This window comes from Amblyomma mixtum, chromosome 4, assembly GCF_055824585.1.
Source record: "Amblyomma mixtum isolate Tamu chromosome 4, ASM5582458v1, whole genome shotgun sequence".
Classification (NCBI taxonomy): Eukaryota; Metazoa; Arthropoda; class Arachnida; order Ixodida; family Ixodidae; genus Amblyomma; species Amblyomma mixtum.
In genome coordinates this window covers 153,781,918-153,798,196 of record NC_143015.1, presented here as the reverse complement: position 1 = coordinate 153,798,196, position 16,279 = coordinate 153,781,918, and the positions used below count along the sequence as shown (strand labels likewise).

Genomic DNA, 16,279 nt, shown 5'->3' with positions numbered 1-16,279 from the left:
GCTGTTTCTATTTGTCTGTTTCTTTATTCTTTTCCTCCACTTTTAGTCAAAGTTGAAAGAAATTCTTGGAATCAGTTTCCCACTGCACTCAGGGCTGCCACGATCCTCGTGTCTTTCACTCGATTTCCGAGACTAGCTGGCTCCTTTAGCATGCTAACTAAGCAAGCAACTCATCCTCCACAAATTATTAGTGGCCATAAATAAGCAGGCCCTTTTATTACAGCTTGCATTTTATATTTGCTCTTCTACACTATGCACCCTAGGCCAAGTATGTGAATATCAAATAACACGGCTCTACAAACAGCACTTTTACACAACTGAATCGAACACAAACGGTGCAGCTAATGATTGAACAGAATAAAAATCGAACAATGAAAGAAATGGATCCCGTATGAACCAAACACTCGTATGATTATTTGCTGCTTGCGCAGAATATTCACCGCATCAGGCATGCGAGTGAAAATTTTCTTCACCATCAATATGTAATTTTTTTGCTTAATATTGCAATGTTAAAGCCAATAGAAAAGTATGTTCAAACCCGATCAACTGCAAAATGGACACTTCCACGCACTAGAACTAATTATGGTAAACAAGCACTTAATTTCCTTATACCTAATGTTCTAAACAGCTACGAATCTAACCAGTTTAGCATGTATAACCTCCGACCACATGATTTAAAAGTGTACTTTGTAAATAATATTCCATAACTTTCTTTTCATGTATTGTAGTTTTGTGTATGTATCGGTGTCCTTTTCCCCTTTGTCATCAACCCAGCAGTGTATAACTTTCAAATGCATTTGTTCAGTTTTAATTGTTTTTTCTAGTTTCAAGCTACATCTCTGTGTAGCCATCCGTTCAATCGTAAATATTATAAATTCTTTCTATAGTGTGCTCATATGCGACCTGCCACCGTTGTATGTATGTTTATTTTATTTACTATTTTGTAATGGCTCTTAGATGAGCCACAGGCATTTTCAAGCTATTTTCTTTAGCTTTTGGCCTGTGGCTCATTCTAAAGACTGTATGCACATTTGTAAAATAAAGTTTGGATTCAATTCAATTCAATTCAATTCAAAATAGTGAAGCATTAGTGGTGGTGGTGCAGCATGGCGCTATAAACCATGAAGTTTGGCCAGAAATGCGAAAAGAATCAATACTGTAATCCAGTAAGAGTACGTAACACCGTCATGTCATACGCACAGGAAAATGAACTTTTGCCACTGATGAGAACAGTGGATAGACTGGCTGCAACACTTCGGTATAGGCAAGGCCTCCAAGACCAGGCCTGGCGAAAATCTTTCCCAGCCCAAATGGTTTATGGAACAATTTCCAGTTGGTTCCAGTTGGAACCAACTGGGTTCCAGTTGGTTCCAACTGGAACCAGCTGGGAATTGTTCCATAAACCAGTTGAGCTGGGAAAGATTTTCACCTGGGAACGTTATATCAGAAGGGTTTGCTAAACCTGGCTAAACACTCAATAGAGTTTAATCGTAGAAGCCATGTAGTATGAGCATTATGAACGCCACCACATGAATGGACTGTTTTGCGGTGCTGCAGACACATCATGGCAGCACGCTGTTGGGAGTGAGAGCTGCGTTTGGAACAGTCGCCGTTTGAAATTATGGTGTTTCCTCATATTGATTATCCGAAAACTGCTCGAAAACTTCAGAGCACATTCAGATATAACTTGTGCAGCGAATCAGACATTCTCGAAGATTCGTACACTCCTGTAAAATATCTTTCTCTGTCACCTTTCCCTAATGGCGTTATTACTGAACTGAACCAGATAACTGATTCACCGAGTAAGCAAGGAAGCGAGACCGAGCTCGATTTAGAAATGATAACGCTGCGTTGGATTTAAAGCCCAACACATGAGTTGGACTCCCTATTCCCTTGCTCGTGACTACAGCGACCTGTGTAAAACAGTCAAGCATGCTTTCGTTGCTTGTCAACCCTCACTAATGAGTATTTTGCAATGCCCAGATGCAAAGCGTACCTTCTCTGCCGACCCTCGATGTCCCCAGCACTTCCCCGGTGGCCAGAGCGGGCCGTGGCAAAGCCGGGCACCTTGGTGGATGACGTGAAGAGTGGCCGGTAGGGCTGGTGGGGTGGAACCGCGCCCACCGTGCCTGCCCGACCACGAAGACCCGTGTCTTGGGACAGACTCCGATGCATCAAGCCTGTGTGCCAGAGAAGAACAACTTTGTTCCAAATTGTTCTTTATACAGCAAAAGCTTTAAAGGTGCACTGAAGAGGATTCTGAACTTGTCTTTTTGCCACGGGAACTCGATCTACACGTTCCTAGCATTCTTAGAAACTGCGACTTATTGCCCTGTGTGGCCGATTTCCCAAATTAAATCGAATTAACGTCCGGCTCCCGCCGTTTTTTTTTTTAATTCTGCCTCGTACGGTGGGCGGAGTCGACCAACGCGTGGAGCGCCTTTCAGCCAGTCCCGTGGCGGCTTGCCGCTCTGCCACCGGCGGAGTAATACGTAGTAGTCCGTAGTAGCAAATAGTCCGCGTGTATTTTTATTTCTTCGGGCTTATTTTGCGGCTATATTATCTGCGAATGAAACTATTTATTCATGTAAACCTAAAAAACAAAATAAAGCGAAAGCAAAGCCTCCACGGGACTGGGTGAAAGGCGCTCCACGCGTTGGTCGACTCCGCCCACCGTACGAGGCAGAATTAAAAAAAAAAGGCGGGAGCCGGACGTTAATTCGTTTTAATTGGGGAAATCGGCCACACAGGGCAATAAGTCACTGTTTCTAAGAATGCTCGGAACGTGTGGATCGAGCTCCCACGGCAAAAAGACATGTTCAGAATCCTCTTCAGTGCACCTTTAAGCTACCATTTATGAATTTTGCACAGTAGAAGTAGTAGTAGTAGTAGTAATAGTAGTAATAGAAGTAGTACTAGTAATAGTAGTAGTAGTAGTAGTAGTAGTAGTAGTAGTAGTAGTAGTATGCCGTAATCGTCAACATAACCAGTGGGTGCAGTGTGCCATGGGAACCACTTGGAAGGTGGTTACTGTGGAAGGCGGAGGAGGGTACGGCAAGAGCGTAGTAATGCATAACCAGAGGCTGGTTACACGGAAATCATCCTGCTGGTGGTTACCATCGAAGGAGGAGAGTATTGCGAAAGCACAGGAAAGCTTGACCAGAAGGTGGTTACCACGGTACGAGGAGAGTACTACGAGAACACAAGAAGGTGCAACCACTGGGCGGTTGCCACGGGAACCCCCCACATCCTGGATTCCAAGAGAAGGCAAGCGTATCAGGAGGGAGCCGAAAGTTAGGTGGACGGATGAGATTAAGAAGTTTATTTACAGAAGACTGCTGGCTTTATTGCAAAGCCTTAAAGGGCCACTGCCCAGGGTCCGGACATTTTTGAAAAACAAGCCCACTGCATAGATGAGGCATCGAAGATAACCTCTGCAAAATACTAGAGCCATGCGCGCCCCGAAAAGCTGCGAAAATTCTAATCAAAGCCCGTTCGTTCTTTCCTTCCTTCAAAAACGGGCCCGGCCCACTACTCTGCACCCCGCTGACGTCAAGGGGGGCTACTTTCGCTAAAGGCACTCCATTGGTGCATCGTTCTGACTGACGGGAGAAGGTTGGGCGTAGCCTTGGCGTCGCGTCGTCTGCACAAGGCTTTCCGCAGCGCCTTCTGTTCTGGCTCATGCCTACAAACCCGCATGAAGGAACAAAAAAAAAAAAAAAAACTGCGGAGGGAGCGTGTGGCGACAGCCTTGAACCCTAGCCATAAAAAGTAAAAAAATAGTAAAACTGAGGGAGTTGGTTCGCCCCCCCCCCCCTCCCCCCCCTGCCGTGGTCACGTCACGAGACGCTCTGCGTGCGCGCTCCCTTCTCAGTTTCTTTTCTTCTATGCGAGCCCCCCAAAACAAGGTTTTAATTAGTAGTGCAGCAGAGCCTTTCCCTCGCTCGCCCACTTGACCGCTCCGCACACACACCGCTTATCTGTCGTGCATCTTGCGTACGCCTTGACTCCAATGAATGATATATGCTTTGGAGCGGAGAAAAGACACAAACACACAGAACACAAACACGCATGGAGAAAAGCAAACGGGCGGTTGCCGGGTCCGCGCTTCGCCGTGTGTTTCGAACACAACCGACTTCCGCCCCTCCGCTCGTGAAACGGTGGGGAGGCCTAAAAGAAAATGAAAAGGTGGCTCGTTAACTGGGAATGACAAACAGATGTATGAAAGGATGCGCTTGCTAACAAGTCTAGGTGGTCGAGCCGATCGCGCCTCTCGATCGTTCAGCGTGCGGAGAAAATGCAAAAACCAAGAAAAGAATTCTATTGAAGGCGGGGCCATGACGTCGCCCTGTGACGCACTCCACAGACACCACGCCTCCGGCTTACACCGGAGAACGAAGGGGTGATTTTGCCTTGCCGAGCCTACTCGACGAGGAGCGGGAGAGAAGAATTTCGAGGAGGGAATGGAAGGAGAGGAGGCTCGCTCAAAGAGAGGTAGAGAGTGTCTGCTGCGCTGGGGTGGGCACGGGCCCTTTAAGCAGGAGTGGGTGTAAAATACACTTTGACAAAAAGAAAACCTCCTTGAGGTACACGCAACTCAGCACACAATACCGAAAAAATGAACGACGAAAAGAAACAACATTATACAATATTAGACGACGCCTCGCATCAAAATGAGCACTGGGGAAAGAAAAAAGAAAAAAAAAGGAAATGTTGAATGCTGCAAAATTGTTACGAATTCCTAAGCGACGCCGTAAATGACTCCACAGTAGAAGCCTCTACAATATTCGCTTTGAGGACATTCCATTCCCGCACAGTACGGGGGAAGAAAGAATTCTTGTATGTTTCAGTGCGGCATGAGTATTCTTTCACTTTTAAAGAATGGTAGGATCGTGTCGAACGACCCGGGACGAGCTCAATGTACTTGCTGCTGTTAATTCCTAATTTGTTGTGAACAATCATGAACATGTATTTAAGCCTCTCGCGGTATCTCCTGAGCTGCAAAGAATCCAAATTTGCTTTCTCAAGTAGCATGGTAGGGGACGTCTGCCAGCTGTATGAATTATAAATAAATCGCACTGACTTTCTTTGAATATTTTCGAGTGTTTTAATGTTTTCTTTAGTATAAGGGTCCCACACAAAAGAGGCGTATTCTAATACAGGTCGGATAAAAGATTTGTAAGCTAGTAACCTAATTTCCTGCGTGGAGTACCGGAGAGATCTTCTTAAAAAGCCAAGTTTTTTTATAGCTTTATTTTTAATATTAGAAATGTGTTTGTTCCACCGTAGGTCAGAGCTAATCGTTAATCCCAAGTACTTGTAGCTGTCCACAGTAGACAGGGGATGGCTATTAATAGTATAGGTAAAACTTAATGGCCGCTTCTTCCGCGTAATAGGCATTGAAACTGTTTTTTTAGTATAAATACTCATCTGCCACGTTGAGCACCAATCATGAATTTTAGCCAAGGCGTCATTAAGAAAAAGCTGGTCAGCAGGAGTTCGTATTTCAAGATATAATACACAATCGTCGGCAGCTTGATTTTGACAGGAATTTCTTTAACAATGTCATTTATAAAAATTAAAAAGAAAGTTTGCGGGGATAGGGTGGCCAGGACCGGCACAGGACAGAGTTAACTGGAGAGATACTTGAGAAGCCTTTGTCCTGCAGTGGGCATAACCAGGCTGATGATGATTTCGACACTATCTTGCTGTGCCAGTCATATCTGGACGCGGCACCCCTTCAGCAGTCCGTCTGAATAAACCAGTGCGAGACCCACAGTGTCCAAATTAGCGAACGTCCGATGCCACAGACTTACATGGGTGTCGGCAATTCAAATTATCCAGATTTCCAAATTCACCATCATCATCATCAGCCTGGCTACGCCCCCTGCAGGGCAAAGACCTCTCCCATGTCTCTCCAATTCACCCTGTCATGTGCCAGTTGCGGCCACCGTATCCCCGCAAACTTCTTAATCTCGCCCGCCCACCTAACTTTCTGCCGCCGCCTGCTACTCCTGCCTTTTCTTGGAATCCACTCCGTTTTACACTCAAGGACCAGGGGTTATCTTGCCTTTGCATTGCGTGCCCTGCCCAAGCCCATTTCTTCCTTTTGGTTTCAAATTAAAGGTGCACTGAAGAGGATTCTGAACTTGTCTTTTTGCCGCGGGAACTCAATCTACACGTTCCTAGCATTCTTAGAAACTCCAACTTATTGCCCTGTATGGCCGATTTCCCTAATTAAATCGAATTAACGTCCGGCTCCCGCCCTTTTTTTTAATTCTGCCTCGTACGATGGGCGGAGTCGACCAACGCGTGAAGTTCCTTTCAGCCAGCTCCGTGGAGGCTTTGCTTTCGCTTTATTTTGTTTTTTAGGTTTCCATGAATAAATAGCTTCATTCGCAGATAATATAGCCGCAAAATAAGCCCGCAGAAATAAAAATACGCGCGGACTATTTGCTACTACGGACTACTACGTATTACTCCGCCGATGGCAGAGCAGCAAGTCGCCACGGGACTGGGTGAAAGGCACTCCACGCGTTGGTCGACTCCACCCACCGTACGAGGCAGAATTTAAAAAAAAGGGCGGGAGCCGGCCGTTAATTCGATTTAATTTGGGAAATCGGCCATACAGGGCAATAAGTCGCAGTTTCTAAGAATGCTAGGAGCGTGTAGATCGAGTTCCCGCGGCAAAAAGACAAGTTCAGATTCCTCTTCAGTGCACCTTTAAGGGGGGACCCTGGTCTTGAAAAGAAAATTTTATTATTATAGATATAGTAATGAAATTTTCAGGCCATATGTATTTTTGTGTGCTGATTTTAGATATGTCATTCAATTTCATGTAAAACAATTCCTTGAGCACTTGTGCAATTTTTATGCAAGTATTTTGGGAAAAGTTTTGAAGAAAATTTGCTGCAGGAAACTCACTGAAATGCATGCCATTGGGTTCTCTTGACACCAAGGAATGCAATAAGGGTAAAGTTATCGTCCTGGCTATCATAGAACTTGAGTTATAGGGTACTGAAGTTGTCGCTTCAGAAATGAGAAGAAAAGTGTGTATCCCTGTTTCTGAAGTGCCAGCTTCAGTACCCTATAACTCAAGTTCTATGATAGCCAGGATGATAACTTTACCCTTATTGCATTCCTTGGTGTCAAGAGAACCCAATGGCATGCATTTCAGTGAGTTTCCTGCAGCAAATTTTCTTCAAAACTTTTCCCAAAATACTTGCATAAAAATTGCACAAGTGCTCAAGGAATTGTTTTACATGAAATTGAATGACATATCTAAAATCAGCGCACAAAAATACATGTGGCCTGAAAATTTCATTACTATATCTAGATTAATAAAATTTTCTTTTCAAGGCCAGGGTCCCCCCTTAATTGGGGGTCAAATAAACAAGCTTTTACTACTACAGAAATGCCCCACCAGGATAAGGAAAGCAGTGAGCCAAGGCCCACTCACCAGATGATGTGGCCGCGAGTGCCGCCCCCGCCCCGCAGGGTGCCCTGGGCGTGTGCGGGTGGTGTCGCAGCGGAGAGGGCGGCTGCAACGGCAGGTCCAGCAGCCGCGCAATGCTGTGCATCTTCCGCTGCCGCGCGCGCAGGCGTCCCTTGTTGAGGCGCTGCTTGGCCGCCATGCAACGGATGTGGTCGTCGAAGAGGAAGCGGGCCGCCAGCAGGGGGCCGCTGCCGGGGCCGCTGCTCCGGCTGGCCGCGCCCCGACTGTGCACCGTGATGTGCAGGCACCGACTGTCCTCCTTGTCGCCCGTCACCTCAATGTCCTGGTCGCACCACGCGCCGATCAACCGAATGCGAAGGAAACCGTTAGCAACCAGAATAGTCTCACACTAACCAGCACCAAAGCCTCACTCACATCACCATCAACAGCAGCAGCATCAGCATAATCCATAGAGTTTCTTACTATTACCTAGAGGGAAAGCTGGCGGCACTGCACTTCAGCCACCATGGACGCCCAAAGCATCATGGGGCGGTGAGCTACTTGTTGCGGCACAGTCGTAGTTTTTCGGGAACACGGAGTGGCACTACTGAGATGTTTCATTCCAAAAACGCTGTTCGTGTGTGCGCAGACGACTTTCGCGCGAACGCAGTGTGCAAAAGCCATAGTAGTGAAAACGCGACGACACACGACGCCAATAAAAGGTTTCACTTTTCCGAAATGCCATTAAAAAATCTCTTAAAGTATCTAAGCAACAAAGTTTTTTTTGGAAACATATTTACTTTTAAAAATGCGCTTGTTAATTACGAAATATTAGATTTTATAGTGTTCATTACTTGGCCAATAGGAGAGCGAGTCGCCTGTTATTTTGGGCAAACTTTGCACTTAAATACCTTACCTTAAATACCTTACAGCTACAGAGTTAACTCCATAGCTCTCGAAAATGTCACATCTTACAAATATCTGGGTGTTTACATAACAAACAACTTTTCATGGCATGTTCATGTGAAATATATTACCAGCAATGCTAATCGCACTCTCGGTTATCTGCGTAGGAACTTTTCTCAAGCACCAAATCATCTCAAAGTAATATTATATCAAACATTAATTCGACCGAAACTAGAATATGCCTCCGCAATATGGGACCCAGCTCTTTCGACACTAACCGACGACATCGAAGCAATTCAAAATCGATCAGTGCGCTTCATTCTGTCTAATTATGCCCGTACTGCAAGTGTTTCCTTAATGAAATCACAACTAGGTCTACCGAACTTGCATATTCGAAGGAAGATCTCCCGTTTGTGCCCGTTTCATAAAATTTATTTCAATAACCCTTTACTTAAAAGTGAACTCTTTTCTGAACCTACTTACCTATCAACGCGTGTCGATCACACATATAAAGTTCGCGCCCCACACTGCTGTACAAATCTGTTTTCTGACTCTTGCTTGCCAAAAACTATAACGGACTGGAACCACCTTCCCCCCTCCATTGCCTATATTCAAGACCCTGTGGCATTCAAAAATGCGCTAAAAATTTTTTTGACTGTCTAGCCTGCTTATTTCATGTTTTTTCTTGTCACTTGTTTGCTGTGTCTGGAGCATTTTGTTTCTTTTCTTAAGCCCTGCAACATATGTTTCAGTTTTTATTTATTTCCAAATACTGCGGGCAGCAGTGCTGCCCAAGCAGGAGTGCCTGTACGCGTGTGCTTTCTCTTTTTTTTTTCTCCAAATTGCTTTGTTGAAATTTTGTTCAACCCCTGTACCCACCCCCTCTGTAACGCCTCCTAGGCCTTGAGGGTAAATAAATAAATAAAAAATAAATAAATAAATGCTTTTCTGCTTGCTTGTTGCAATCATTAGACAAGATATTGATAGTTATGACGTTTGTAGTTATCAAACAGCTTAATTTTTCTATTATTTTTTGGCCAAAAGTTGCAGTTCCACAACAAGTAGCCCACCGCCCCATGATGCTTTGAGCGCCCATGGTGGCTGAAGTGGTCTCGAGGGGTCGCCATGCAAACTCCCATAGAGGGGTCGCCAGCTTTCCCTCTAGGTAATAGTAAGAAACTCTATGGTCAAGCCCACTTATAACAATATTCAAATTTTTTTATTTGAAATACTGCGGACCATGCATGGTGCTAGCAGGAGGGGCACATTCAAACACTTTTCAATACAAAAAATGACAAGCATATGCATAGAGAAAAAAATAATAAGTCAGACAATCAATCAGAATTGAACATATAGACAGGCATCGCAACACAAAACAAACAAAACTCATGAAATAAAGAGATGACGTTCCAACTCTGCTACAAAATTGCTGGACAGAAAAATATGAGAAGGTAATGCATTCCATTCAAATACAGTTCTAGGGAAGTAACTATTTTTAATTGTGTTTGTGCGGGCGAAAATTGGTGCCAGTGAGTGTTCCTGCGTATGCCTGGTTCTTCTCGTAAAATGAGCTTCTCGTAAAGTGCCATGGAAATACCATTGTTATAGCCAATAATTGTTATAACAGGGTTGTGCCAAAAAAAAAGAAAAGATGACAAACTTCAGAGCATTTATTGATAGTAAATATCCGGAGTGGTTTGATTGTTCTAATGCCTGTAAAAGCTCGTTAATTCGAACTTCAGGGAACCGGAACAATGTTCACCGTTCACCGATGACCAAAGCACCGCCATCACTGTGCCAACGGGAGCTTTGCGCACCTCCACGTCACAGGAATCAAGCCGGCTTTTTGGAAGTGATTCTTACGAGAAATTCAAGAAGCATGCAGAACTAAGGGTGCGGTGACAGCTGACAAGAGAAAAACCGCGCTGGCTGCACGCACGCGCGCTGCACCGACTGATTGGGGGTACGCATGGCGCGCGTAGCCAATGCAACAATGCAGCGGCTCTCCTGAGGCGATGACGCCTGCCTCTTTTGCTTTCGTGGCATTGCTGCGCCAGCCTAGTCCATTGGTCGGCCCCCCACGTGCGCGCTTTTGTGTTGTAAGCATGGTTATGCTGGTGTGGTTGTAGCATTTCTTTTCTTTTTCTGTAACAGTTGACGCTCAATTACCAGATTTAATTGTTATAACCAATAATGTGCCTTGACAGCATTGCTATAAGCAGTTTATTTTACCATAGAACACGTGGCAAAGCTGATCGTGCCACGATTGTTATATCCGATATATTGTTATAACCAGTATTGTTATAAGTGGGCTTGACTGTATATCCAAAATGCAGGACTACCAGTGACCTCAAATTAGACCTGTCCTGTGGCAGCTACGCAAATGCCCAAGAAGACTCTGAGAATGACACTCCAGACATGACTAAAAAAATCTAAAAATACTTCTCCTGTGATAGCCCTCAATGAAAGGCAGCACAAAGGTTCACAACACAGTCTCGGAATGTGCTGAAATGTTGAAGCACGTGCACAAAGCAGACCATCTGGCGCACTTACTGTACTTAACTAACCGGTCTAAAGCCCACAAACAGTACAAACCAAAGTTCAAATTTACAACAATATAGACCACCCACAGGTGCGGTCAACTCAGGACTGAATTTCTCAGGATTACGCCTTGCAGGTGAACAGACCTAGTACCCTTCTCAGGAACACCCCCCTTTTAACCTACCGTATTTTCCGGTGTACAAGACGCACTCTTGTATAAGACGCGCCCGCCATATATGCAGGCTGTCATTGAAAAAACAGGTATATAAGACGCACCCGTGTATAAGACGCACCCAAATTTACCCAGTTAGGCTAGTGAGGCTTAATTAAACATGCTTATGCGACCATCGCAAAATGAACCGTACGTGTGAGTTCTTAAGCAACGCTAAGTGATCGAAAAAGGCAACACTCATGCCATACCAGCCCACGTTTTAGCACAAAAGAAAAAAAAGCGAAAGAACTCTCTTTATGTCCATAACCATTTCTTTTTATATAAAACCTTCAAAGTCTTCATCTTCGGATGCACTATCGAAAAGGCAACGCGTCTGAAGCATTCTCTTCGCACTACGTACTTGAAAAAGGTGACTAAAAAAAAACATCGGCTTCTCTTGGCTTGTCTTGACAATGGCGAGAAGCGCGACTGTCGCCATCTTTTGGCATTTCACATTACCTTTCCTTGGGGCCTCCGAAACGGCCGCGTGTTTAAGATCCCGGAATTGGTCAGCCCCGCCGTTTCATGATAAAGTTCACCTAAAAAAGTTGCGCACGGCGGTCTGCGTATTGCAGTATTAACCATGTTGCAGCCGCGTTATTGTTAGTAATATTTTTTCGGTGAAAAAAGCTTGAACATGAACCTGAGTAATTTCTGAACTCGCAAAAAAACCCGGAAAATTCGCATATAAGACGCACCCTTGTATAGGACGCACCAGCAAGATTTAAAAAAAAAAAAACGCGTCTTATACACCGGAAAATACGGTATGCCTTTTTTCCCGAAAAAACAAAAACCGCCGATCAAAGCTGACTAATTTCTTTAACTAATAATACTGGATATTCCCATGTGCAGCAGTATGCTGCTTGCAAGACCACAAGTGGGCAAAGCAAAAGTTATTTGGTGCACTGTTCTTGAGATGCACAACAACGACCGTGATATACCTTTGCCAGCCAGAAGCACCGGCACACTCGAGAAAGCATGTGCAAATACCTGCACGACCTCTTCCCTGCTTCTCTTTTTTAATCCCTAGCTGCAGCCACACACCCACTAAAAACTGAAAAGCTCCCGGTGTCAGTACACCGCGTGAAAAAGTGCAGAAACGTCTGGCAGTAGAAAAAAAAAGAAAAAATGGCACCTGAAGGAAGCCAACGAACTTGGCCACTCCCCAGCCGAGCCGCTTGGAGTCTGGCTCGACGAGGACAAGCTGCGCCACGTCGATCACCATGAAGCGGCGAATCTTCTGCGAGTCCTTGCTCACCACCGTGCAGGCAATCAGGTCACTGTTGTCTGCACCAGTGAAGCGAGCGAGCGAAACGTCCCTCACTACGACTACCTCCGCGAGACAGAACACCTAACTTTCTTAGCAGTCAACAAGTAAAGAGAACCAAAAGTGCAATGCAGCAGACCAAAGTAAGCACAAAAATAATTAGAAACCGAAAAAAAGTGCATTGCACAACACCTCGCGTTTTTTTATACCCGTGCCACACGCGCACAAGAAATGGCAGTAAATGCTTAAGGCCTTAAGTTTGTTAATGCCATTATTTTCGGAGTTGGTGCTACACGTCCACATTTAATGACATTATCGAAAGTGGCGATGACGATAACGCTTGCAAGGTAGTCAAAAGTTTCATCTGAATATAAACATTCCTAATGAGCACAATATATCAGGAATGTTGTTCAAATGTAATGTAAAAACGATTTTCCAGAAAATATGGCTGTTCCTGCTTTACAAGTCGAAAAAGTAGCCATAAACTCGCATGTCAGCCCATAAGTCGAGAGTACCAGTCAATAAGGCTGGTTAAAATGGCGCTCTTCGCATCGAAAATGCGGTTTAGGTGCCTCATCTGGCTGGAAGTTAACAATTAACCATTTCCTACTGGTTAGGAAGTTGTTACTGACAAAGCTGCATGCTTTTCTGCGTGTAGAATGGGAACGAGAGCACACATTGCACGGCCGAATGAGTTGTGGTGAACTCAGTAGGTCGCGAATGGCAGTAAGGCTAATGCCATTAAATTTACGCGTGTGGCACCAAACGAATGCCATTAAAACTTAAGGCAGTAAGCACTTAATGGCATTAAATCTGTCCGTGTGGCACGGGTATTACTCTCGGCCTAGCAGAGACATGCAGCATTAACACATTTTTATTTCACAGGAAGCTACGCTTTCGGCATATCAAGCTGCTTATTCACCGCGATGCGATAACAATCTGACATGGCAATCACTTAGCAATCAGGAACGCACAACTGTGCATATAAAAACGGCGCCATCATCGCCAGCTGGATTATGTCTACTGCTGGAAAAAGGCCCCTCAGATCGAATTCTAAACATCTTAGCATTGCACCAGCCATAACCACTGTATGCCCACAAACTTCTTAATCTCATCTGTCCACTTGCCCCTAGCTACATTTTGCTTGCCTAGGAATCTACTCTGTCACCTTAGTGGTCCAACTGCTGTCACAAAAGAACAGGTCGGCTGTAGATCACCGCCACTTTGATCCAGCAGATGACTACCGAGCAGTAGCATCATTAGAAAGTTTCTTGTTGCTCTGCTTAGTAAACGCAACTTCACCAATTGGTTTGGTTTTGGTTTTGGGGGGTTTAACGTCCCAAAGCGACTAAGGCTATGAGAGACGCCGTAGTGAAGGGCTCCGGTAATTTCGACCACCTGGGGTTCTTTAACGTGCACTGACATCGCACAGTACACGGGCCTCTAGAATTTCTCCTCCAAAGAAATTCTAGCCTCCGCGGCCGGGATCGAACCCGCGTCTTTTGGGTCAGCAGCCGAGCACCATAGCCACTGAGCCACCGCGGCGGCCAACTTCACCAATTAGATTTTTTTTTTAAACTGCCCATCGTTTCATTACCACCTCCATATGCCCATGACAATATTGCCACGTATCATTGTAGCGTTTGTTCGTTCAAGCTCAAGGCTGCAGGAAAGGGCTGTTATCATTTTTGTTCGTGACGCCTCGATTGACTGACGCAGTCTCGATTGACGTTCGTGACGCAGTCTAATCTCGATTGATCGCAGCCATGAAAGGCTGCATCTATGTGTTTCCAGATTACTGTAGAAGATCTTCACCTGTTATCTCGAAGTTTCCTTGCCGGCTTTAAATTGAGCGATGCCGCGAGCGGCGGACATTCATAGTTCGACGATTGACGAGCACGCTTGTTGCTTACGCCGCCACCGAGTGATTCAGTTCTTTTGCGGGCGCAAGTCAGCCCAAATAAAGAGCTTCGTTTGCAAGTATTTCTGGTGTCTTCCTGACCGCTGGACTGCCGTCACTACAACGTGACAATATGCAATCCACAAGCACACAAAAAAAAGTAAACGTAAAAGCAGTATCCCAAGCAGAAAACACGTGATCAAAACAGGTACTGGCAGCACACAAGCATGGTAAACACAAACAAGTAAAAACACAATGAGACCAGTCCTGAAAGTCTGCCTCGAGATTAGGGAGCACCTTACCATTCAAAAATATGCATGCATGCGTGTGTGTGTGTGTGCGTGCGCGCATGCGTGTGTGTGCGTGCGCGCGCATGCGTGTGTGTGTGTGCGGGTGCGTGTGCGTGTGTGTGTGTGTGTGTGTGTGTGTGTGTGTGTGTGTGTGTGTGTGTGTGTGTGTGTGTGTGCAAATTCTGCTCAACACTTCAAGCACACAGAAAATATTACAGTAAGCCCACTAGCAGGATACTAGATACCATATTTGCTTGCATGATAAACCACTTACTTTCTTTGTTTTTTTTTTTTCAGAAAAGTTTACAACATTTGGGGGAGGGTTCATTACACAGATAAAAAAAAGTTGACGGATTTTTCTGTGCAAGGCAAAATTTCATATCAGACATCCCCCCGACTGTTCGCCCACTTGCCCACCCAGCCATCGTCAACAAAAGTGCTCGATCGACAGTCGTGTCCCTGCATCAAACGCATTCATGTCGCCAGTACTTAGCACTGTTCGCTTCAAAAGGTGCTTGCTGTATCACAGCGCAATCAGCCAATCACGGCAGCAGCCAATGCCCACTTGCCCACCCAGCCATCGTCAACAAAAGTGCTCGATCGACAGTCATGTCCCTGCATCAAACGCATTCATGTCGCCAGTACTTAGCACTGTTCGCTTCAAAAGGTGCTTGCTGTATCACAGCGCAATCAGCCAATCACGGCAGCAGCCAATCACGGCAAGATAAAGCGAACATGCTGTACACCAGCCCTAAAGGTCAGGTGTGTTTTTTTACAAGAGGCTAAAAAAAAAAGAAGTAAATACTCAACCACAAAAGTGGGGAGTGGGTTCATTACACGAGTAAATACGGTGCTTGTAGTGCTGATCCCCATTTTCCTACTTGTGTCAAGTCCTCCACTACACAGTAGAAGAACTGCAGATTGGGCTAGTTGGTGTAGATTCATAGTGATGGTTCAAAAGTGCAAACACACACAGACCAAGACGGAGACAAGACAGACACAGCGCTTAACTTACAACTGATTTTTTATTAGGAAGAAGTATGTCATAAATATACACACACGAAAACAACACACACAAAAAAACGCTTATAGCTGTGTGTATCTGCCGAGCTTGCACCGCTTTGTGGCACTGTCGGCAAGACATTTGCCCTCAGGATGTACAGGCGCTTTACACAGGGGATAGCGGTTCTATGGATACACACGTGCTTTTAAAGCGGTTTTACCTTTTTTAGTACTATGAGATTGATGACATTCCGCATGTGCGCTGCTTTTTCGTGTGTGTTGTTTTCGTGTGTGTATATTTATGACATGCTTCTTCCTAATAAAAAAATCAGTTGTAAGTTCAGCGCTGTGTGTGTCTTGTCTCCTTCTTGGTCTGTGTGTGTTTGCGCTGTTGAACCATCACTATGACTCCACTACACACACTGCTGAAACAGAACACTCACTCACTCACACAGTGAGCATCTGCTTGGCTGAAGCAATGCAAAGTTAGTTCCCTTCCTCCCAGAAGAATTTGTGGGGTAGCCCAAACACCCACTCTCCCCACCCCCTAAACAACCTCCACAGCTTTAGGGCTTGATGAGGACCACTAAGGAGATGAAAAAATGGCTGAGGCTTAACTTGGTTAAGCCTGGAGAATGCGAAGCATCATCGTGTCGCGTAATTTGGAGGCACACAACCACAGCGACGGCGCGAGGTGGGCCCCCGTTTCTCCACTGCCGTGACGTCA

The 16,279-nt window shown here is 45.2% G+C and overlaps 1 protein-coding gene across 5 annotated transcripts in view; it reads right to left on the bottom strand.

Annotated features, from left to right (window-relative positions):
- The window catches only part of ema (C-type lectin domain containing ema), a 93,054-nt gene that overhangs the window by 21,216 nt on the left and 55,559 nt on the right, over positions 1 to 16,279 (bottom strand). For all 5 annotated transcript variants that reach the window (XM_089588397.1, XM_089588399.1, XM_089588398.1 and 2 more), the window contains 3 exons: positions 12,229 to 12,380; positions 7,460 to 7,778; positions 1,997 to 2,180 (listed from right to left, as the gene is read on the bottom strand). In XM_089588397.1, coding sequence (XP_089444523.1) covers positions 1,997 to 2,180; positions 7,460 to 7,778; positions 12,229 to 12,380 — 655 coding nt within the window. The remainder of the gene's footprint in view (positions 1 to 1,996; positions 2,181 to 7,459; positions 7,779 to 12,228; positions 12,381 to 16,279) is intronic.